The sequence below is a fragment of the Anguilla anguilla genome, chromosome 5 (genome assembly GCF_013347855.1).
Source record: "Anguilla anguilla isolate fAngAng1 chromosome 5, fAngAng1.pri, whole genome shotgun sequence".
NCBI classification, from domain to species: Eukaryota; Metazoa; Chordata; class Actinopteri; order Anguilliformes; family Anguillidae; genus Anguilla; species Anguilla anguilla.
In genome coordinates, this window is record NC_049205.1 from 41,931,689 (window position 1) to 41,957,356 (window position 25,668).

Sequence of the window (25,668 nt, forward strand, 5' to 3'; positions counted from 1 at the left end):
TAGCTTAGTTACATAGAATCATTTGCGTCCTCCTGAGCATGTGTAGGACAGTCCATCATCTGTGGAACACAGCTGTGAGTATTTCCAAACATTTCACCGAAGAAAATGTCTGCTTTTGAGGCGTTGCGGACCATGTCAAGTGTATTTTATAGAATATGCAAATGGAGAGGTTCAGGGATATCCAAGGTCTTTCAAGGTCTTTCTATTGCAGAGGCATTAAGAGAAAATGGAAGTGATTGCCATGTGTTTTCCATTTTTGCTCTCTTGTACCCCTTTTTATTTTGTGTAGTTTCTTGTCTTTCTTTACATTGAATGAATCTTACAAGTTCTGGTCAGAGGTGAAAAAGAAGAGGGCAAACATCATAGCATACTTTATCATTTAATTGGATTTCAGAAAGAGACTGTCAGTTACCGTTCAGGGATAGAGTGTTTATGGAAACATAATAACAGCATTGATTTAAGCAACACTATTTTGGAATGAGTGAAAGAGATCCTTTAAAAGAGAATGATTGTTATTTTCAGAAAGCTTGACTTTTGGTGTCATTTTTTTTCTTTCTAAAATGGGATTTATGTATTAAACTAAGTCCTTTTTATTTAGGAAAGTTTTATTAATATTATTATATTACTGAACTAGCCATTCAATTAACATATTATGCTCTTCACTTTTTGGGTTTAGAGTAGAAACTGCCCAACTAACATTGCCCAAATATTTAAGGGTATAATAGATGCTGAAATGAAAAGCCAATCAGATTTGCATCCTGACATCAAGGTGTTCTAGAGTTCAAATGTGTCCTGTGATTTTCCTATTGAGCATGTGCAGCACAGGTTATTTGTCTTCTTGTTGGGTGCTGTTAATCCATCAAGCATGAGCTCCACTAGAGAACCTATATTGTTTGGCATTGTGTCTAGGATTAGGAGGGTTTCTATAGCAACATGTCACATAGCATATTGATTGCTTGAACTGGTATTCAGGTTTTATATACAGTGGTTGGGATGGTTGTTTAATTATACTGTAAGGATGAATCTATTTTATCAGTGCCCATCTATTCATTAAATGCAGTGTGAAATATACCTCTTCCACCAAACCCCTTTGTACAGATTCCAAATCTGACTAATCCTCACCCATTAACGGGGTGTTCTGTTTAAATGTGAGCATCACAGACACTTGGAAAATATCTTAAATGAAGCAAGACACTTGTACAGTTTACTTGTACCATTTACTTGTACCAGCTTAGATTAGTTTGTTGGTAGAAATAAAGTAACACAAACACAGTTATCTTGGCAAAGATGCAAAAAGTTTTTTAAAGTTTTTCTTTAGTTTGAAATGAGGTACCGAGATATCACATAGATAAAACAGGCAAAACTTTACATATCCTGGATCAAAAAACTTCCTTGATCTCACCGGCCCTACAGACAGTTATTTCCTCAGCTGTGGTTCATTGCAATCACATCAGCTGTGGCCCATTACCTAATTATGGACTCTTTAAGAGGTCTAACTCCCAGGCCTAGAGAGGAGGATGTTAGGAGAGTGTTTGGGAGCTGGGCTATGCATAGTATGGTGGGTTGGTGTCTGTTTTTGATTGTTTTTGTTGTTCTCTTGCCTTCAATGTGTTTGGTTTGTATTGGTATTTTTGTGTTTTGAAGATTTATATTGATTTGGTGTTCTCTACTAATAAAAGGTGGTAGACCAATACTTTTTTTGTTTAGTTTCTCCTGTCTGTTCACCATGTGAGCAGTGGCCACCCCCAACCCTGCCTCACAAAATGTAAAGAAGGCTTGATTTATACAATGAATGATGTGTGATCTGAATTTGCATTGTTTCTAACCCATTACAGGCACGTATTTTTAAGACTCTAACATGCAGGCCATATTGCTTTACCAGGTTAATGCAGTGCAAGTTCACAATGACCATTAAGAAAAAATTTTACATATTTTGGCACACGTAGTAAATTATTATTTACTATAGCCTATATAATTATAACTATAATTAATCTGGAGGTACTTTGCAGTGCTCCTCCTAGTGAAGTATGTGCATCTGGGATGCCAGCATTGTGTAGTACCCATTGTGCACCAGAATATGGAAAGATGTAAGAGGAGTGATTTATTTTGACAGTTATACTAGGGCATGATTGAGCTGAAGAGGTTGACTTGTCAGTTCACTTAACTTGTGCTGAATGTGTTCAATATAATCCTGCAAATACTTGACCTTGAATATCCCGGAAACAGGAATTCTTGCTGGTGCTATTGAAAGATATAGCTGAATTAGTATGTTATGAAAAGCCTTGAAGATAAGAGAGCATAATTCAGAGATTTCTTTGATACTAGAACAGCTAAGCCAGGCACTTTTTAGGTGTAAATTACCAAGCTACTGAGAAAGAGATGCATTTGCTCGTTTGTGAGTTTTTCTATACATATGTGTTCTTTCCCACCCCACAGAAAAACACAGTCCACAGATAAACAAGCTGTAATCATTTCCTTCTAAAAAAAACGGGAAGCACAGTCAAAATTGCAGCTTTTAAAATTATTTATATGTCATGTCTAGCCAATTGACTGACTGTTATTTAAAACTTGTCCTCAATTTTCCCTTTATAAAGGGTAGTGTCCATTAACTGCTTTGTTTTCTAGACTGAAAAGAGACCTTTGTGTGTATTATTTATTTTTTTATTTTAAAAGTTTATCCAACGGACCATGTACAATAAAGCATTGACTTCAAGCTTGAAATCCGATGTACTATACAGAGATATAGCTGAACAGCTAAGGTGAACGAGTCCCTCATTACGGTTTTTACCTACTTCCATCCTAATAGGTAGTTGGAAAGCTCTACTCTATCATTTAATTAAACAGGCTGCCCTGAATGCCACAGAAGGGGGAAGAGGAGGTTAATATGAAGTCACACATGGCAGTTTGAAATTTATGCCATTAGCTATCAGTGAGGTCACACTGAGATGTGCACACCTTGGTCAATGAACATTGGTAAATTTGTGTGTGCCTGCACTAAATTGAGAGGAATAAAAGTGGCTGCACCCAAAGTGTCTACACAGCGAATAAGCAAGCTGCTTTTTGTTGGTGGTTGAAGTTTGTTTCCAAAATCAAGTAAGTTTTAAGGTTAGTAGGAAAATGCAGGAAAAATGCTTTGTTTCATAACTGCACATACTTTTTTAACCACCCCTCTGATACTTACAAAATCGGCCAAATCATCTTCTGTTCCGACAAGTTATTTTTTCAGGGTAAAAATCCTTTACCTGCCTTGCTGATGAAATTCCACCCATTGTATAGTTCTGGTATGGAAACGCATTGCAAAAAGTTACCAGCCATGAATTAACTTTCACATGCTGACGCAGAGCGAATGGTGCAAGGTCTGATCGCCTTATTAGAAAGGAACCGGTTGGAAAGTGACAGGACAAGTAGCAGCATGGAGTTAAAAGGCATCCTTTCAGGATTTCAGCACTCAGCACAAAGAACAAGCTTAAGGCTGCTTTGGCATTACGGTCTGTGTTCTGGTATGGTGCACTAGATCAATTTCTGAGTTGACAAATTGGTATGGCCTACTTTGAGAGGAGGAAATTCAGCTGTGACAACATTCACTTTCAGGCGATGCGATGGGTACCTCCTTACATCAGTAGAACTAGCTGATATTCCGAGAGGCATCATACACATTTGAATGTATGGACTCTATTTTTTTATTTAGCTGTAACCTGATGTTGCTCATTGAAAAAATCTTGAAGTTCTTTGTACTGCTGCCATTTTCTCTTGTATAATTTCATCTCCCTAATGCACTCATTTTCACATTCATTGCATGTCATTCCTCATTTTTTACATTTTCACACAAGCAAATTTTTGTTTGCTCATAATTCATATTTCAAATAATTCCCCACTGAGTCTGTGATATGCTGTGAGTTAATTATGGTGGAATGTTATTCTACCTTCAGATGGAAGGATGGGTCTGTAGTGGTCTTTGCTGGTATTTGATTGAAATATAAAGCATGTTCTGATCACTTAAGTGCTGTCTGGGAATAATTTTAGTTGGCATATTGAAAATTAATTTAAATATGTTTTTCTCCTCTGGATATTGTAAAATATACCTATATTTTGTTTGTTCACCAATAAAATATTAATGTTTTAGTCACATGGGGGTTTCTGAAAACTGGCTATAGTAATAAAACTGAGGCCCTTCAAATCTGGCCGAGACACTGTCAATATTGCTCTCAAAACGAAAGCTGCACTTTTGATAACATCTTCCTGAAGATTAAAAAGAAGGACTTAATTTTCTGTTGGTTCTGGAAGTGAAAACAGTGTTCAATAATTCATTTTTTGATAACAGCAATTTTCCAGTTAATCGAAAAAGCAGTTTGATTCATTTTGTTTTTGTTTTGTCTTTTCTATTTGTTTATTTTTATGCCTGCACCTCGTTCTTCTCCCCGGTGTGGAATGCCCAACTGGGTTTTTATCGGCACTTCTTGCCACAACCTCGTCTCTCATTTGAGGAGAGCGCAGATGAGCGTGCGCTTGCTTCCGAAGCATGTGATGTCGGCTGTCGCTTCTTATCGTGCTGCAGTTTACCAGTTGATACTTTGCGCAGCCGAACACATGACTTGCGGGCTCAATTGACCAGCGGGGATCACTGCTGCTCAATGAAATGTCATCCAGGCCGACTGAATCCCTCCCATCCCTGGGCAGTGCTAGAGCCAATTACACTCTCTCATGCCAGTCTGTTCTGAGTTTTCTGTTGCTACCCTGCTGAATAGGATTTTCTCTGAGCCATGCTCCATGTTATTCTCTTCATTTATAACTCATTCATCCAACAGAAATTAATTCTGAAGACCAAATTCTGAATGCAGTGATTGAGCGAAGTTCTGAGAAGAATAAGGAATTAGCTTATCAGTCTCCATTGTGCAGTGAATCTTTACCTTTTGAGCTGTCAACATAATTGACTCTAAGACTGAAATGACAGTGATGTCTTTTTTCATGGATAAAGGATAGTGTGGCTATTATTATGATTATCCTTGTTGGTTTACTGGGCAAATGCACTCAAGAAACCATTTCTGTTTTGTTTTACATTTTCAGACAGTGCTCTTGATGGTCCCGGCCCTAGCCTAGAACTAAAATGTCCCCACTGTTAAATTACCAGCCTAATTGGCATCTCATTTTCTAGTTTCCATGTGCTGTGGTGGTGCAGGGGATGTGCTGCTGTGATGATTGCATTCCTCAAAGCCTGCTTAATCAAGACTTGGCTGATGGTTAATTTGGTAGTTAATAAATTATTTTATAAATGATATTTAATATGTTAAATAGTTAGCACCTTGCTAAAGATAAGGATTACATTTGGCCCAAGGCTATCGACTGAAACCCACAATTGTGTGTTGGCAATGCAACGGTCTTGACTCGGCAAGGCAATAGCCGTGCCAGTGGCATCCATTCTGAAAAGGGCAGCAACAGTGAGTCTGTCACACCTGAGGAGAGAGCAACCCCGCTCTCCAAACCCCATTCATCAACACGCCTGCACTTTCCCCTCTCTCTTTACCCAGCATTATTCACTGCTGCTTTAGGAGTGTTTCTCTTTGCGTCACACACTAAGGAGGAGTTGTGTCGTTGGCAGGATTTACGAGCGTGTGATAGACCCTCCACAGATGGACCTGACCCTGGGCAGCGGAGTGTGGCTGGGACAGCATAGCCACAAACACGGCCTGTTCAAGGTAAGAGCACCATGACACCATGTCTGCACACCCAAAATCGCACTGCTCATTCCAAAACAGTGAAATCCAAAGATGCCATGATGAACTGTAATGTGCTGTGTTACTTTCTACAGCAGACGTGCTGTCGGAAATGCATCAGATAGTAACCGCAGGTTCTGAGGTCATGCACCTATCGTACATCGCTTTGGATAAAAGCGTCTGCCAAATAAATGTAATGAGCACCTTTCATTAATAGGGTCTTTTGTTTCAAACTGTGTTATCAGTTGCATGTGTTATGGCAAAAAGTGCAGCTTTGCTTTTTTAAGCAAATAACCTTGCCTACACAGAGTTAAAAAAAGAAGTAATGGGACATTATATATATATTGCTTCGTACTCTGCAATTTTTGATTTGTAATCAAACGCGTATGTGGTCAAAGTGCTCATTCTCAGCTTTTATTGTAGGATGTTTTTATACATTCTGGTTTCATCATGTAGAAATTACAGCACTGTTTATGCAAAGCCCCCCAGGGCACTGTAATGTTTGGGACAAATTACTTCACAGGTGTTTATGATTAGCCAGGTGCATTCAATTGCTTCCGTACTGCAGGTGTAAGAGAGCTTTCTGTATCTAGTCTTGATTCAAGGTTTTTGATTGATTTTGGAGTCTATGATTACCATTTGTCAACATGAGGACCGGAAAGTCGAGGAAGCCATTATGAGGTTGAGCAATCAGGGGAAAAAAACAATGAGAGACTTAAGCCAAACCTTAGGCTAACCAAAATCAATTGTTTGAAACATCATTAAGAAGACAGCACTGGTGAGCTCAGTAATCTCAAAGGGCCTGGTAGGTCAAGGAAAACCTCTACAGTTGATGACAGAAGAATTCTCACCATAATGAAGAAAAGCACCAAAACACCTGGCCGACAGATCAGGAACTCTTTACAGGAGACAGACGTGGATGTGTTAGTGACTGTCCGCAGAGGACTTTACAAACAGAACTACAGAGGCTACACTCCTGATGACCCAATGTCTCCAAACTCATTTGACAGCACTTCATCCCACAGCCAGACAATGATCCCAGACATACCCCAAAAGCAACAAATGAATGTTTTAATGTTTTTAAAAAACATTATTTTTGACTGGGCAAGTCAATCACTTGAACTGAATCCAACTGTACATGCATTTCTTTTGCTGAAGACATAACATATGGCAACCAGCCCCCAAAACAAGCAGGAGCTGAAGATGTTTGCAGCATAGGCCTGGCAGAGCATCACCAGAGAAGATGCTCAGCACCTGGTGATGTCTGTGGGTCACAGACTTTGCATGCAAAGGATATGCGACAAAGTACTGAACATGAATACTTTCATTTGGATAACATTAATGTGTCCCAAACAATATGATACCCTGAAATGATGGGCTATGTATAAAAAGTGCTGCTATTGCTGTAATTTCTACATGGTGAAACCAAAGTGTATAAAAATATGTCTTTGTCCCAAACATTATGGAGCTCACTGTATATATGACAGATATGCATGACAGTGTTTCATACATGAGTTTGTAATTAAACACTCATCCAGCTTTGTCCACCACCTTTCCCCTTTAAGGGAGCAAGTTCGAAAGATTGGTTTTATTTTTATGATGTGATGCCGGTTGAATCGCAAAGCCCAAGAGGGGTGTGTTGCCTTCACTTTTTTCATTTTATACAAAAGCGCCATGTGTTAAGGGTCCTTTGTTAGAAAAGAGATGGCAAAGTAAACCTGCAGTAGTTTATCACTGTTCTGGTGTTGAGGGAAATAATAAGAAAAGAAGAGGAATGACTTCACTGGTTAGTCTTTGTGTTAGTCTATGTGTAATGTGATATGGAGCAGACGTAGCAAATTATCTGCATCTATATTTGTGTGCAGTGAATTTACTGTACTGTGGAATTGTGGGGGGAAACCCATATACTTGTTTGTAAGAAAGAGCTTTTCCAGAATAATGATTAATATACAATATAACGGTTAATTTATCCATGTATAGATGTGTGTAATGGAATTAAGGTAAAAGAATATATCTTGGTTTCATTTCCTACTGTAGGTCTCTTTACCTCTGCTTATTTCATAGCTCCTGCCTCTCTCTCTAGTTCTCTCTCTTGTTGTCTGGCCCACTTGCTCTTTCTCGCTCTCTGTCTTTCTTCCTCTAGTGCACTTTCATGCTCTCTATCTCTCTTTGTCTGCAGTTTCCCTCTAATTACTGTTAGTAAAACGAGCATAGCTATTCCTTTGGGAGACTTTACAGCAGTGCAGAGACAGATAGAGGTTACAGTGCTACCTGTCTCACACCTTCCAGATCCTTCTGAAAGGACAGCTGGTGAAAGAACTGCTTGCAATTATTATTTTTTATTTCTGCATTGATTAACACCAGTGTATTATTCTGCATTATAAATGCATACAGGCAAGGTGATAATGCAGCAGGATTGCTTTGGAGTGCTCTCCTGTATCAAGCCAATGCAGGCAAATTACCTGTAATTTAAATGTGCCAATATCATACTAAAGAGCCATAAGTGGACAATTAAAAACAAGGCTACACAAACACACACTTGCACACGTACAGTACACATCTACTTACAAGCATGGTATTTACTGTCCTAGTATGACTGTTCAGTGTTTTCTGGATGCCAAGGAAGACCAGATTATTTGAAATGCTTTGCTGAAAACCATGCAGAGCAAAAGCAGCTGTCATATTTGCTTGTTTGTTTGTTTGTTGTAGGTCTGTAGACAGTACTACTCTATATGCAGCCTGTCTAATAAGCAGACATCAAACTTGTTTCACTTAATATGGGTTGCACTTTTTTGTGTGATGTGAATATATTGTTGCATAAATATGCACGACATGACAGTCCTTAAAAAAGAAGAGTTATGTTTAAGTTCCAGTTCTGTGTGCCAACTGGAATAATGGTCCAATGCTTACCTTGGTTTTAAACTTGATGCTATTTAATTCATTTTTATAATAAAATGTGTGTCTTCTTGAATGATTATTAAACTTTAATACATTTTCTTGCTTTGGAAGTATTTAAACCTTTCCATGAAACACATTTTGGCATGGAAGGCTATTTTTATCGCTGAAAACCTCAATAATATTTCAGCATTTACTGCAGTACTACCAAACATTTTTCATCATAATGCAGTCATGGGTCCCAGATTTTTGCAAGTCCAATATTGCAGGGATCTTCCTTACACATTGAAGATGACATTAAGGTATATTTTCACTCACCCCCAGTACTATATATCATCCAGATAATTTAGCTGAGATCTGATATGTTTTCTAGATATCTGCTGCAACTCACCCCATTACACTCGACCTCAACGAGTCCCTAGCTTTTGCGGCCTTAAACACCAAAAATTTACATTCGAAAAAGTCAACGTCTCTTTCCAAATATCATTTTTTTCCAGATGCATGTGTCTGTTGGCTAGTAGCCCCCCAACACCCCGTGCCGACTGCCGCCGATGACTGTATAGTTCCAAACAAATACAATTTATTTTGGCTAATTATAATGAAAGTTTTATCCAGTTTGTACTTTGCTGTAAGTACTTTACAAATAGCCAGAAATTATCTTTGACATTATTTATCATTTTAGTGCCAATTGTTACCATGCTGTAAATCATAGCCACCATCCTGTTTTTGCCGACTATCTGAAATTTCTGTTGTACAAGGTGGCCTGGATTATTTAGTATTCTACTCCGTGTATACTGCGTATTTTAATACAAGTAGCAGTTGTCGGTTTAATCTTCAGTGTTAGCCATTAGCACTTAATGGGAAAGCCTCACTATTTCTTTGTCGCAATTCATTATCAGTCTGCCGTAATAAGTACATGCCAGCTGTATCCAGGAGCCAAATGATGAGATAATGGTGGTGTGTCAGACATTCAAGTGGTGAGCTCATTGGAGGTTTTTGATGTACTGTTTTAATAGTGAGTAGGTTTTGTGTTTGCTTTGGTCTGTTGGCATTCAGTGCATGTTTCTTTGCAGAAATATGGATTAGATTGCTTGTTATGCAATGACTGGTGTGTATGTGTTGATTTCATTAGCATATGTATTGATTTGGTAACATACAGTTTGGTTTAATTGAATATGGATGTTTTACTTTTGTGTGTATATTGGTTTGAGTAGCCTATGTATAGATTTTCCAGCATATTGATTGGTTTTAAATGCCTAGGTCATTTAAAAATACCAAAAAACCCCTCCTCCTAATAACCAGGTCTATAATTGTAGGTTTGATGATCATGCATTATGCTTGTTATTGGGAATAAATAACGCCTACAATTGTTTTGCCTTGCTAAAGTTCACCTTCAATGCACACACCAGCAAACATATATTTGTGTGTGTGTGTGTGTGTGTGTGTGTGTGTGTGTGTACAGGGGTATGCAGTACACACACACACACACACACAGAATTATCCCATCCCTTCTGGTTGTAATTAATGAGAGCATAGTCATGTGTTTTTTTTTTTTTACCTTATTTCTGTTGAAAATACTTCTTTGAACCTTATACAGCTTTTTTGTTTTCTGAAGAGTGTTTATTGAGATCTGCATTTTTTTGTTTATTTTGAGCCGATTTACTATTTTTTCTTTCTGGTTCTTGAGCACAGTCGTCTTCGATGATTACTTGCAGTGCAAATGACACGATTGCTGCAAAATGCACTGCATTGGTAAATTTTATCACACGCATCGTAATTACGACAGACGTTTTCCCGTCTTTAGGCTAACACGTGGCACAGAGAAAACGAAGACAATGGAAAGCTGTTTACCTGCATAATCATCGTCGAGTATTGCATAATTGCACGTTACATGCCTATAGCTTTGTCCTGGTAGGTATTCCAGTTCTCTGCTGTCAGGGATGAACAGGGCAGCGCCTACGTTGGCACAGTTTAGCCTCGTGAATGACTGAGCAGGGAGGGATATGAGGCTTTATGAGTTTGCATGTTGATAGACACGCTGCGGCGTCGTTGCGGATGGCAGGCGATGAGATGAGGTGGTTTATGGTCCCCGTCTTACAGTGCCCTCCCGGTGCCCCGCCATTCGGAGCCAGGGCAACCTGCTCTACACGTTCAGCCCCCTGTCAGACACCGGAGCAGGGAATTTCAGTCAATGAGACGTGACCGTACACTGATGCTCACTGACAAGCACACTCCAGGGTCATTACCCCTTCATCCGGTCCTGGTAAATGGTCCATGTGTACACAGTCACTCTGAATAAACCATTTATTGAAATAAACCATTTTTGGACATGAATGAATTTATGAGAATGGAATTCTGGATTGGACACATTTGACTCGTAGTGTGGTGTCACTGCGGTTTATTATTATTTTTTTGTTTGTTTTTTAAATTAAAATAATATAAATTATACTTGTAAGCTTTCATGGGAATTCCTGTCAAAGACCCAGTCAAAAGTACTGATGTATAGATCACAAAACCATGGGTGTCATCTTGACCGGTAACACTAGCAGAGTTTCTGCTGGAGCAAGTCATTTTTAATGTCCTACTGTCTGTACAGATGCGGTTAAATTAAAATGTACTTTTGTATCTTTCTGCCACTTCAGGGTATCATTCAAGATGTCAAATTTATCTTTACTCCAAATGGATACATCACACAGTGTCCGAACTTGAATCGCAGTAAGTACACCAGCTCTCTGACTTGTTACCCAGGGGAGCGTGGCTGTGGGGGGGGGGCTTTAGAGATGTATGTGCCCACACGATTCAGCAGAACAGCTTTCTGATGTGTCTTAGTGAAGCCTGAATACATTATTTTTAGTCTTTCGTTCTAGTCTTTATTTTAGCCTTTTTTGCTAATATTCAGTTTTTAGTTTCTTGTGAAGAGCCTGTAAAAATTGAAACTCTGTAATGTACAATTCTTTTAAAAGCCTTTGAGGGCACGCTACTTGTATCGCATTGCCTTTCAAAGCCATAATAATATGGCAATTTGTCTTTTTTTACAGTCAGGAATATTGATGTGGAGGAAAGGGCCCATTTTATCAAGTGAAGCCAGTAATCCCACGAGACTGTCTATTCAGGCAATCTCTTTTCTCAGTTGAACATTGGTCTCAGCACAGAGTGGTCCTTTCAGTCAATGAACAGGGAGCAGAAATATAGCTTGTACAGTTAAATTTGATTTGTCTTTTGAGTGTGTATGCGTGCTGTTTTCATGTCATATAACATGGGTGCATTTATATTAAATCTCTGGTTTTCCCCAGTTTATAATGAATGGGCATGCATCTGTTCTCACAGTTTCTCAGAAATTTCCTTTTCCTTTGACCATAAGTAGACACACACAAAAAATGGAAACCTATTTGTATTGTGCTTGATGCTTGTTCAACACAGGGTTTTGTTTTCATTTTTAACAGTTTATAATTACCACTCAGCATTTAATATGAGGGAAGGGATGATTCAAATTTTCCGGGTCGTTGCGCTGACCCTGAAGTCACCCAGTCGTAGCTGAACTGAAATTACATGTCAGTTTATTTCCTTGGCCATTTGAGTTGTTGACAGTGTTTCATCTTAGTATCTCTATCTTTCTTTCCCCCTCTCTTTACTCTGTCTGCTCTCTGTTCTCTGTCAATCTCACTCTACTTTTGTCCTGTTGAGCCTGCCCAACTTGTAGTGATTTCCTGAGCCTGGTGCAAGGGATCATGGATCTGCAAGAGCTGCTGGCTAAAATGACACTGAAGGTTAGTGTTGCAGTTATACCCTGGGTGGGGCCAAAGATATGCGGGGTGTCCAGAGACAGCATTCAGGATATGTTGTGTGTCTGAAATTATTTTTAATGGGAACGTTTAATTTACTGGCTGTACTGAAATTATTTCCTTAGGAGATGTACTCGCGCTGGGCAACTCACAGCTCTTCCAGTTCCAAATTCAACACCCAGTAATTAACAAATTAATACATGAAATGTATTCACAAACAACCTGTCACAAAGCAAACCAATCAATTTACTGCTTTATGACATTTCGGCCACATGTAGCATAAAATAGAACTAGAACAACTAGAGTTCCAGGTCTAGGGCCTCCCCGGTGGCGCGAGCAGACAAAGCGCTAGTCCTCAGTGCTGTAACATACCCTACAGAGCAGAATTTTATCCTGATTTTGTTTGTGCGTACTGGACTGGATGTCCCATGGCACCATGTCTAATTATCCATGGGGTCATCCAGGGAGATGTGGTTTCAGCTGGCAGGGCATCTCTCACCTCATTGCGCATTTACCATTCCTCTAGCTAATCAGGGACCTGTAGTCTGCCTTGCCAACTGTGTGTCTATTGTCATCCACTGGTCCTTTGCTGGGGAACTGTGCAGCACTGAATAGAGTCAGCCGGCAGAGGCTGTTTTCAGAGGACATAACTATCAGGCAGAATGAAAAAGTTCTTTTTAAACAAAGTTTCGTTTTTCGGATTTCAGTTGACATGTCAAATGTCACACGTGATCTAAAGACCCTAAAATGTGTTGCGAGGTGATTAAAGATGCAACAAAGCTTTAATATCTGTGCTGAGGTTGTGAATCTTTTGGACAAACCCATGATTATCAACTACAGATAATCATAGGAATGCATTGTGTGAGTCATCCCAGGTTTTACCAGTGGTTATTTACAGTACCTTCTTGTTGGTGGCTTTTAATTGCTACAGTAACCTGGCCATAGTAAGACCTGTGATGGCTCAAATTGCTTGGGAGTGCTATTACAGCACACAGGTCATGACACATTTATCCACCATTTTCCCATTATGAAACCATAAAAACTGAGTAGGTGTGCATAGTTTCCCAGACCATTGCCAGGTGACTGTGCTGTGCTGTACAAAACTGATGTTTTGCTGGCCCGTCTTATGCAGTCTTTCGCTTCGTACCACAGTTAATTACAGATATATTCATTATTTTTTTTTTACAGTAAAGTATGGATATGAGTCACAGCAGGTGTCGGTGCTTCATAGAAACAAAAATTTACATTTGCACAAAAAGTTTTCAAAAATGAACTGCGGAAAGGCACTCACGACTGCGGGGGATAAACATTTGCTTTCGGAGACGAGGCTATTTGCAATTTGTTTGGGCGCAGAGGAGCTGGGAAGTGGAAAAGGGTCGTTTTTTTTGTGTCGCATCCACCGTCCTTCCTGCAGTGTGAAGATGCATCCAACCTGCTTTCATAGTCAATAAGCAGATTAAATAAGCAGACATAAGGAGATTAAAGGTTTTGATCTCATGCTGTTGCATGCTGCTCGGTTTTTGGTAAAAGAAGAGGATTAATATTATTATGCAGGCCCCGCCGAAACATGGTGACTGGGGGTGATTTCACACCTACATCATTTGGTTTGGATTTTCTGACCTTTTTGTTCATTTTGTTTGGATCATTTTGACTGGTGTGGTATCATGTGGAATCTGGTACAGACCAAAGAAAATGCAAAAGATTCACCAAAAAGCGAATCTCGGCCCTCTTCATTCGGACTGTGGTGCGTATCATTTCCTGTGTGAGAACTGTTTCTATACAGTCTGACCAAGTAGAGTAAATCACAATGTCTGCACTGTGTTATTGGTTCACAGCAGGTTGTTTGAGTTGTGTTTTTGATTTTGTATTGTCATTTTTGCAATCAATAATTGATTCGACTAAGGTAAATTCCAGAATTATGCAACACATTTGCCATTTGTATTTTTTTATTTATTTTTTTTATTTTTTATTTTTTACATCAACCAAACCAAAACATACTTTCATGTCAAAAGAGATATAGAATAACTATGCTCGGAGTAATCAATTAAATTATTTTCATTTCATTTTTTTCATTGTATTGAGCTGTGTTTGTGTGTGTGTGTGTGTGTGTCTGACATGAGCCCAACTAGAACATTATTTGATGTGCAGTGAATGTGCAGCTCTGATACAACATTAGAGCCACTGCAGCTAGGCAAACATATTTACTCCGTAGCACTTTGCAAGGGCTAGGCTATATGGCATTGTAATCATGAATGCCTACCTCACTAGTCTGGCATCATACACCACGTAGTGCTGCTGAGTGGAACAACAGAGAAAACCATAAACAACAAGGTCGCAATTGCCCACCAGTGGTGCTCCATTCTGCTTGCCATGCTGTGATTTAAATTTTTATTGTATTCCTGCCGAAAGGTCCGTTTTGTATTTGGTTATGAGAAACTAACTGGGCCAATAGAATGCAACAACCCTTGTGGTCTTTGGTTGAGACTTTAAAAGCACTATTATATGTGAAAACACCCTCATGCTTGAACTCCATAAACTGGGTCTGTTATAATGGAAAATTTTTTACTGTGCTACTGTAACAGCAGGGAGCACGTAAAATCGTTGGAATGCTCTCTTCTTCCAGCGCAATATCGCACATTGCTTTAAATTTCCCTTTGGATATTGTAGTCTTGCCTGTTCTAATAACCCGGAAAAAGCAAACAAGGAACCAACATAACATGATACAGCTTGGTAAACTTGAATAATTCGATGCAATAAAATTTTCAATTCACGTTGTGGAACAGCGGATCACAACAACAACAACATCAAAAAACATATTAACCAGTGGCTTGTTGGATTTCATTGTCAATACACTTTTCATGAAGGCAGTTCGACAGCACTGCCTCTTGTTTTAATAACAGTGGAACACATTGAAAGCATATTGGATGTCGAAGTAAACCATATACTGTGTATTCTATTGACAATCCATATGCTGGAACCATTCCTATTCAAATACTGTTTAAGTAATCGATGTGCAAAAATAAATTAATAAATTACAATTTTTGAAAATAATTTTCTGCTTTGCCAAATAAAAAATTATTGACAGAATGCGCAATTTATTAACACAACTTAAATTATTTCATTTTTCTGTTTATTGTAAGTTAAATGATAAAAGTAATGACATGGATATCCTTTCGCTCAGCCTAACAAATATCTTGCTGCCTCACATAAACCATTTATGTCAAATGAAATAAATGTCTGTTCTTTCTGCTGATGAAAAACATTGCCTGTCTGAATGGTATGAGTGTGAAAATAGACGGAAAGAAAGGTGCTGAGTCCAGAAATGTCCACCAGGCTACACTCAGAAATTTCTGGGGACAACATGAGGACAAAATCGTGCACAATTGAAGTGGAAAGAAAACAAATGTAAATTGACGAGGCTGGTTTCCAGTAGTTCTTCATTTCTTAGCCCCTTGTGCAGTTTGCACTTTTTCATCATTGCCTGCCTCTCATTATTGTTCATTGTGACGCGTTAACATTTTGCATTAAAACTGTAAAATAGAAGCAATAAATAACATTTAAATGATCATAACAGACTGTATGTGGCCTTTAGTGTCTTTGAATTTTAATGTTAGCTGTTATTAGCACTTACTTGTATTATGGTAGTACTTACTGCTGTAATTATGTACCCAGATGTGCATGTTGGTGTGTTGATGCATGAACGAAAGTGGACTGTAAAAGTGTGATCATTTTCTGTTTATTTTTGGTGAACTGCCAGTTCTGGATTTAGGGCTGCTTAGACAACCACGGGAAAAGCAGTCTAATAACAGACAACTGGAGCTGTCTGAAGCATATCTTTTACAGTAGGAAATGTCTGCAGTGTTGTAAATCCCACACTGTGCATAAAAGGGGGACCCTAGCTGTTCTGAAATGTTTCAGTCTGCAAATGTGTCTGATTTACAGGCTCTGATGATTGAGTCTGCATTCCACTTGTGATGCCTGATCCACATAACCCAAAATAGGTTCTGTTTGGAATCATTTGCAAATAAGCAAAGATAGTGGATAATCCAATCCAATCACATAACTCGCTTGTTTTTGAACAATGAAAATGCACAGTTCTGAGAAGCTAATTGATTATTTATTCACAATTAAGAACCCATAACGTCTATACTCACTTTGAATCTGTTCTAAATGAATTACTGCAGTACTAGTTGACAGTGTTTCTGGTTCACTATAAAGAACAGTTGTTGAACACATTTTGTGATTTTAGAGAATACCGCATGCTTGATTTTATTACATAATTTATTGAAGTCAGAATTGAAAAATAATTAAGCTTGGCTTTCCTGCCAGTAATTACATTTGAATGTGTCTGTGATTTATTCTCTGCCTGCCCCTAGTGAATTAAGTGGGAAATGAGGTCTTTGTAAGAGGAAGAAAAAGATGATACCACATAGAACAAAGCATATTGAATCTTGTTATGCCTTGAGTGAGACATACTGATTTGCACATTGAAGCTGATTGTAGAAAGGCTGTTTAATATTTTTTTTTTATTAAACAATTAAAGTATCGTATTGTTATAGTGATGTATAAATATTTGTTCTTTACCAAATGAGTAAATAGAAAAATGCAGTAGTTCCTCAGAGATGCAAACCTCTGAGTTATGGTCTGACCAGCCGACCAAATACTCCATGAAACCAGAAGTAGCATACATTTACACCATATCAATGTCAAGCTCTTTATTATCATTACCAATGCAAAAAATGGCTAGCATTATACTGAAAACCATTCCATTGATTAAAAAAGCTTGAAATGCTAGACAAAGGGGCATGCCTCAGCACTATTGCGAAATGGCACAATATGTAAAAAAACAAGTGTTTGACATAAACAGGCAGAAAAACATGAGTTTGCAAAAGAAAACTAAATTGAAGGTCACTTTAAAAAAAGGATCAGAAAGCCAGGATTGGAAAAAAATGTTTTGTTCAAATGAGATCCTGATTTCCACTGTTTTGATTACAAATTAAAATAAGCTTAATAGCTATAAAATGAGAGTAGCCTAAAAAATAAGGTGACTGGAATGGAAGTACCACTCCCAGTCAATTTTGTCCAATTCTTTTGTGCATTTTCACAAGCACATACGAGCCTGTGGTTAAGACTGGAACTAATAATCAATAGTAATAGACAGCTCTTCTTCATAAATTACTGCTGGTATACTGAGTTTGCACAATAAAGTGTAAATTCACTGCACATTAGCATTTTAAAAGCAGTTTCACCACTGAAAATTCTTCAGCACCACTGTCCTTTTATTGGGTTATTGATCTGGCCTTGAAAACAGGGTTGTTGAATGGCAGATTTTCTCCAGTATTACCATTATATTAGATCATTTTTGCATAATGATTCTTTTTTGTCCTTTTCTTGGCACATGTTAAAGACTACAAAATTGCACAGTATAGATTTTTCCACTATGTGCAATGAAAAAAAAGTTCTTTAATGTGTATATTCCCTTCATGCATGTGGCCCCAGATGAACAAAAGCAGGAAAAAATTACCAGCTATTTAGTCAGTGAATGTTAGGCTATATGCCTCACCGTAACTTTTACCTTGTTTCCTTTCTAGTTCTTATGCAGTTCCATGAGCTGTCCTCATACTCAGAGCTTGGTAAAATAATGAGCTAGCCTGATAAAAACCAAGATTACAGATGCCAAAGGGGGACTGCTTTTGCAATTCCATAACACTCAATACATGAGTAGATTGGAGTACGATTAGGATTTAGGAGTTTTTTATTTGTTTAGGAGTTTTTCTTTTATTTTGGAGTTTGTAAGGTTTATTATGAAGTAGTGCTGGAACCAACTTTTTCATGGGGTTTCTGCTAACGTTAGTGCAAATTAGCTAGATAGTCCTGCAGTGAAGTTTTCAGAGGCCTGTTAGTGCTATGTTTGTAGCGGAGACTAACCTAAAAATGGAGTGCCTTGCAATGTTTAGATATTTTATTTACTTTCTGTGAGCTGCCTGGGTCATGGGCATTTGAGTGCCCTCTGCTTGTCTGTTCAGGGCCCTTTTCATTTGAAACTGTTGAAACTGTCACGGTACGCCTCTGTGCTGGAGTGATCTGAGTCGACTTTTGTAATGGGAAAAAAAATGCATTGTTGTTGAAAGATCTGTAAGCTTGAAGTTCTCTGAGATTGAGACATTGAGAGATTGTCAAATTCAGCATTGTGCCCTGCTCTTTGTGCGACCTTTTCTGTGATCAATAGAAGTGCATCAGGTAGATAGAGTGCCTTTAAAAGGTTTCTAAGTAAATGCCAGCAGATCTTAGGAGCGGTCAGACTGAAAGCCACGACATTCATGGATTGTCATCTGTACCTGGGCCTCTGTGACACATGTGTATGTTTAAAAAAAAACTTTTTTTTTTTAAAAACCTATACCTTTCTTCGGTTTCTGTGATGAGGAAACAGTTGACTTGCGGGAGTTGTTGGGGGTGTGATACTATCGGGCCTGCGTCTGATCATCAGATCCCACTTTTGATCTGTGTTTGTTGACACTGTCTCCATGCACAGGGGTGTAAGGGCAGAGGTGGAGGGCAGCAAATGCTTCATTGCCTTGGATAAAAGTGTGTTCGGTTTTTATCTTCTCAAAGCCTGGTGCCGTTATTTTTTCGTCAGTTGAATTACGCCGAATCGAGACTCAACCAGCTGGAGGGCTGTCACTGTGAGAAGACCTGCAAGGTGAATGGCATGGTGTACCGGGACAGTGAGCAGTGGGTGGAGTCAGAGAACTGCAGAAACTGCACTTGTAAGGTAGGGCTCTGCCAAATTGAATCTGTACCAATACAGTGACCCACCTATTTTATGCCACTTCACGCAACCAACAACAGACGGTGAATGTATCTAGATGAGGAATTTCATTGGTTGCATCGATGGATGTAGGGGTTAAGGTGAACATAGTACTGGGTATTAGCCATCTTCTGCTGCCATTCTGCTTAACTACCTTAGTTGATTATAGGATTTAGCATTGAGACCTTTGAATGTCCTGAATTATATAACATAATGTAATTCCAAACGCACCTCTGAGTGCTAGAGTTCAATTGGATATGCAAGTACTAAATTGACCAATACAAAAAGGTTGTCATGGTTCCTTAAAATGAGTAATTTGGGATGACTCGCAGATAATTATGTGGGCCATGGCACAATGAGGAGCTCGAAAGGGCATGCCTGAAATTTAACTGGGACACTCATCCCATTAACGCAAGACATAGAAAGCTTAAATATTTTAGAATCCCATCAATTTCAAGTCAACAACGTGGGAGAGGGGTGGCGGAGGGAGTAGCACAGTTAGCCATGTGTGAGATGGGATTCGTACTGTACGTGAGGTGACTTGCTTTGTGTTTCGAAACTTTTCACTCAGAATGGCGTGGTCGAGTGCAGGAGGATATTCTGTCCCCCCGCCAACTGCTCGCCGGACACCCTCCCAGTGCACGTCAAGGGCGAGTGCTGCAGGAAGTGCAGGCGTAAGTACGAGTCCTTAGTGGCATGTCAACCAGGGCCGATATCACCTGAAGGAGACTCCACTGTATGTCTGAGATTTTAGCGCCTTTTTTATTATTATTATTATTATTATTATTATTATTATTATTATTATTATTATTTTATGTTTTTTTTTTTTTTTTGCGGCTTAACCTCTAGCTTCAGATGGGAATTTTTTCCATCCTGGCTGCATGCTGCATGCCTTCACCTTGTCATAGAACTCCAGGGCTTCCTAAGCTTGGTCCTGGGCCCATGTTCATGAAGAGTGTGAAAAATTCTAGGGAAAAATACTTGAAATTACTGATTAACTGTCCCATAACCAGGACATGATGAATGTAGCTCTGGGCCTAGAAATGTTAGGTTTTTTTGTGTATTGCTTTGGGAATAGTAGCAGACATGCACGCACATTCTTTTCATTTTTTTTATCATTGGGATTTTTCTAGCAGCTCTTCAATCATTTTCTAATACATTTTTTAAATGCTTTGAACTTTTTAATGTCATATTCAGTACACAGTACTTTTAAAAATTTCTTTATTTTAAGGTGTGCATGTTAACATTGTATTATGCTATGCTATTTATACTTTTATTTTATTTTTAAAATTTCTTAACATTTTGTTTTTTACAGCGAAATGTAGGTACATGGGCAAGATATTTTCAGAGGGACAGAGAATTTTGACAATGAGCTGTCGAGAATGCAAGGTAAACGTTTATTTTCCTAATTACATTTTACTGGTCTCGCAAATTAGACTAAACTTAATCTTTTGAAATTGATCAGTGGACCTTAATACATAGGAGTCCCAAGCAAGTAGCTCAATTTCTTCTTATTTTGTTCTTGTCAGCAATTAATGTAATGCTGTATGCTAGGAAAGGTAGTTTCTGCCTCATGAGCTACCATTCATTTCTTTATCCACAAAGAAAATATCAGCTTTTTCAGAGTCAGGCTGTGTAAAATGAAAGAAGAAATCACCATTAAATTTCCATTAAAGATAGTCTTACCAGTCTTCCAGTTGAACCTTCAGGCAATGAAAAGTCCACAGAGTGATGTTGAAACTTTTAATTTTTAAGAAGTTAATGCACTTTTTTTGTTTAAAAACATCAGTCATTTTATGATATATTTTTACGATCAACGATTAAAAACGGAAACCTGTGAAATAAATTTTTAGCTTCTGAGTCTTTGTTTTTATGATTTTTTAGAACTCATTTTTATAGTTAGTGAGGGGAAGCTTAAACTGCACCTCAGGCAATAATGGGCTTAAAAGGACCAATTGGTCAATAATCCATACACTAGAACAGTTTTAAGCTGTCTGCTTTACATTTCAGTCCACAGAGAGTTAACAGAATGTAGAAGCAGAATTCAAAATCTGTCTTTCTTTCTCTCTTCACTTTTAACAATATCCCCCTCTAGTCACCTTGGGTACTGGCTGGCTTGAGAGGATAAATCATGCAAGGCCACTTTCATCCCTAGTAGGCACTGAGGTTGGGCAGGGACTAACAGTTTTATTTCGAGTGTGGTTATATCACATAGAAGGTCCCTCTGAGACTTTATTATCTGCTTGACCTTCAGGCTTTCCATATGGCCTTATACTTATACTTCTCAGAAACAGAAAACTGGGTGACAAGGGACCAGCCAAAGCATTTATAAAACATGTTAGCCTCTTTAATAAAACACTTTTGACTTGTAAGTATGCATAAAGTTTTGAGCTATAGCTGTGGATGTAAGTGTGTACTGTATGTGAATATATGTGTATATGGTGCCCAGTCCAGACTCTAAGGATCAAGAATCTATCCTTAACCATTCGATTGTTGCTGACACAATAAATGTGCAATGGCTGCTTTTATTATAGTATTCAGTGAGCATCCATTCCGCAGGGACCCATGGTGAAGAATGTATTCATGCTGCTTATGTACCTGTGCGTTTGGGTTCAGGCTATTGTGGCAGTGTGAATGCACTACTAGGAGGGCGTCCATCTGAATATTTAAGTTTCAATGCATCATTTCGCAATTTAATATTAAAACAGTCTTATGGTAAGAGACTATACAGTATACGCAGCCTACTGAATCACCTCAATTTAACGTTAAATAATAATCCTACTTTTGTGACCTATGCAGCCTATTGCATGCACTTTTATAAGTTATGAATCTGAATTAACACCTGTGTATATGTATGAGGATAAAGCCTCTGGGACAAAATGGTCGTGACTGATTTTTGGAGATTGTTTGTTTTTATCAGGCCTTACTATTTGGCAAACCAGAAATGGCCTTGGGCAAAGCTCTCTGTGTTTGAGCAGACCTGCAGACATTTAATTAAGCTGGAGGCATGTGTTTTAACGTGGAGACCCGAGACTTGATTTTCAGCTGCACTGTGCTCAGCCCTGGACAAGTAAGGAAATCCCATGCACCCCAAACTCTAGAGACTTCTGGTTTAGTTTTGGTCATGGTTTCAGGTGATGTTTTTTTAAGATGCCTTCCTGTGTTTACAGTTACTAGGCTATTCTTCCACCCATCTAATATATGAAATTTAGGAATAGGTCTGCTATATACATCTGGAGAGTGAATGGATTTTAACAAAGGGGAAATGGAACAACAGGAACATACCAGGGCGTTGAATTACAACCTGTAACAACCCCCCAAATCATCACAAACAGCACCTGGTCAGTTTCCAGCCCCAAGGAGCCTAAACATTGAATAGAAAAGCCATCCACACCATGATACATATTAAACTATTTGAGTTGGGCACAGTGCCAGTGCCTCTAATGAATTACTCATGCCGCACCTGGAAGAGAATAACCTTTATGCAACATGAAGGATGGAATTATCTGAACTTCTTTGAGTCCTACACTTAACATTTTGAAACCTCTTCTCGTTTCAATACAGTATCTCCAAATATAATCTGAATCTGTCGCAGGTGGACCTACAGTATATGCGTTGGTCATAAAGTCCTCAGCCATTTTTTTTTATGTCCCACAGAATGGGATGATGGTGAGAGTGATGGAGAGTTGTCCAAACCTCAACTGTACGGTGAAGGAACAGATTCTGCCAGAAAACAGATGCTGCAACGTCTGCAGAGGTACGCTTCCATGTGCTCTTGCCTCTCGTGTGCTTGGGATTTGACAGCACCAATGCCCGGTTTGAGTTATCCATCGATCCATTTTGTATCATTTCTTCCTTTTTTCTTTTCTTTTCATGAACACTGTTGTGGTATTGGCTGTTGTACAGAAAAGAGCAAGCTCTGATTTTCTCCAACTAGTCAGCTAGAATCTATTAGACATGTCCATTGTGTTTGGAGATGTGCTTTTCTGCAAAATGGATAATTGGTAAATAGAGGAAGAATATTTAAATCTCACTTTTTAAAACCTGTGGCTCTGGTCTTGGACTGCTTAAATTCCCATGTGTCTTGTTCAGCGCCAGGCATGGAATTGTTTTGTGTGAATTGCATTTTGTGAATGTAGCATATGGAACATCAAGCCCTTTCTAGTACCGAATCCTGAAGTTGTTCCACAAGCACTGTGAAGGGTCCGAGCCCATGGGAACGGACGATTGTGAATGAAACACAAGGAAGCTTTCCTGCTTACTTTAAAATACAGGTCGCCTTCCCTACTGCATCAGCCCTCCAATGTCAGAAGTACTGAAAGCCAGATTAAAGTTGCAGAAGGCTTCTGTATGGCAGTACTGCTGGAAGAAAGCAATTAGCCTGTCTGTAATCTTCCTCCGGACGTCTGCTTGCACATTCATCCCCTTTCATTTGCAGGCCCTTATATTTCTCTCTCGTCCCCTGTGAATTGGCTCAGTGCTGTTTATTGCCTGGCATTATCCCCCTTTGGACCAGGTATTCCCTGTAAAATTGGTTATTACCAATGAGTCATTAAATCTGCATATCCTCCCAATTCAACTGAAAGCAGAGTTTAAAGGCTTGGCAGGGAATTGTGGGATGCGTCAGTGTGAGCGAGCCGTCACACAAACGGCAGGATTTATTTTATCGTCCGCTGCAGAGTCGGTCAAGTGAAGTCAGAAGAAGCCTACTTTTGAAAGACCACCTACCTTCCCCTATGATTGCATTTATAGTCGTACCTTTTTCATCCGGGGGTGATTTTGGTGAAGTAAGATTTGAAAATGTGCAGACGGAGCTGTATCTTTAATAAGACCTTCACTGAGCTTTGGTATATATAAAAAAATTTAAGTGCAGGGTTGAGAATAATTTAAATTTAGATTTTAGTATAAGTCAGTTAACATTGAAAAGATGTTCAGAAATATTATCTACTCTGGATTCCACCATGATTTGGGAGGAAACTCTCTCAAGCTCTTCAGCGAACAGAATGTATGTATGGCGAGGTGAATAATTAGGCTTTTGTTCATCTAACAAAGCAAACTGCCAAGCTGTGATAATAGTGCTTTAATGCACCCTCTCTTTCTCATTGTGCTTTTAAGTGAGGCTACATCAACAATGAAGTGTGTGTGTGTGTGTGTGTGAGAGTGAGTGTGAGTACAGTATGTGTCATCATAACCCCAATAAAGTGCCCAACTCTTCTGCAAAGGAAAAAGTGTTACAATGCAACAATTTTTTTTGTATGTCATAAAGGAAATACTACAATGTATGCGTAGCCTTCCGCTTTAGTGTAAAAACTGTCTTTATTGATGTTTTTTCTTAAATAGCCTTTTTATAAATGATTATTTTCCTGTTATCATGTATCTGAATTTTCTCAGTGTAATCGGTGTTTTTTTGTGATCACTCCTATTTCTGCAAAGAAAGCTCCTGGTGACCGGCTGAACAACAGTGTTCTTTGAAGCTGCAGCAAGTCTGGAGTTCTATTCAGTTTATTTTCCTTTCAGGCTACGACTTCTGCGCTGAGGGACTTAACTGCGGGGAAAACGCCGTATGCAAAAACCGGAATAACAAAGCGGCGTGCGAGTGCAAGAGCGGCTTCGCATCCGTCCACGGAGACGCTACGTATTGCGAAGGTAGGAGACCTTCCAAAAAAAAAAGAAGGCGAGACTACCCACTGTGTCTCAGTAAAACCTGCGGAACAACAGAGGGTTCTGGGCCTCACAAATGCGACAGTTTGAACACAGCTGTTATATAAAGAGATTAACGTCTGCGCATCGCCGGTGCTCTGCTGTGACTTTGCTTTGTGCGTTCTCCATTGCGCCGCGAGCTCGGAGGCTAGCGCTTTCACAGTTAACGTTGTTTTCCTGGTTGTCATCATCGCGGTGTCAGATACAGTTTGCTCTGTCGGGCAAGTAATTTACGACGGTCATGACTCCTAAGGAAAGCCGATGGTGTTTAAAATTTAATTCATAAACCAATTAAGGGAGCATCTGCAGTGCTGCACCTGCCTTGATTGGTGTTGGTGGCTTGATGTAGCCCTGGGTGTTGTTTTCTGGTGCCTAGTCTTTTATGAAATCCTTTTTCTAAGGGCACAATTCTGATGCCTTGAGGAAGGCTGCATGTGGTCATCTGGTTATTTGGGTTCTAATCAGAACACTGAATAGAACTGAGGCACATATCACTATCACTTCTGTCACTTACTCGTCATGCCTCTTTCTGTGGAGGTGTACAACTGCAGGGGGAAAGCTAATATGAACAATAACAAATGTGGTATTCTTCTATGTCCTGTTGGCCTATTTTTCAATGTCCTGTTGTCCAGGCGACGGTGTAGTATAATGGATAAAGAACTGGTCTTGTAACCTGAAGGTCACAGGTTTGATTCCTGGGTTCTGATTCCTTGAGCAAGGTACTTAACCTGCATTGCTTCAGTATATATCCAGCTGTGTAATTGGATGAAAT

General features: G+C 39.0%; 1 protein-coding gene across 2 annotated transcripts in view; it reads left to right on the forward strand.

The window, feature by feature from the left end:
- Positions 1-25,668, forward strand: part of LOC118228240 (protein kinase C-binding protein NELL1-like) — a 179,856-nt gene that overhangs the window by 49,104 nt on the left and 105,084 nt on the right. For both annotated transcript variants that reach the window (XM_035419599.1, XM_035419598.1), the window contains exons 5-12: positions 5,597-5,693; positions 11,249-11,321; positions 12,291-12,373; positions 19,026-19,160; positions 19,768-19,870; positions 20,512-20,585; positions 22,854-22,953; positions 24,714-24,842. In XM_035419599.1, coding sequence (XP_035275490.1) covers positions 5,597-5,693; positions 11,249-11,321; positions 12,291-12,373; positions 19,026-19,160; positions 19,768-19,870; positions 20,512-20,585; positions 22,854-22,953; positions 24,714-24,842 — 794 coding nt within the window. The remainder of the gene's footprint in view (positions 1-5,596; positions 5,694-11,248; positions 11,322-12,290; positions 12,374-19,025; positions 19,161-19,767; positions 19,871-20,511; positions 20,586-22,853; positions 22,954-24,713; positions 24,843-25,668) is intronic.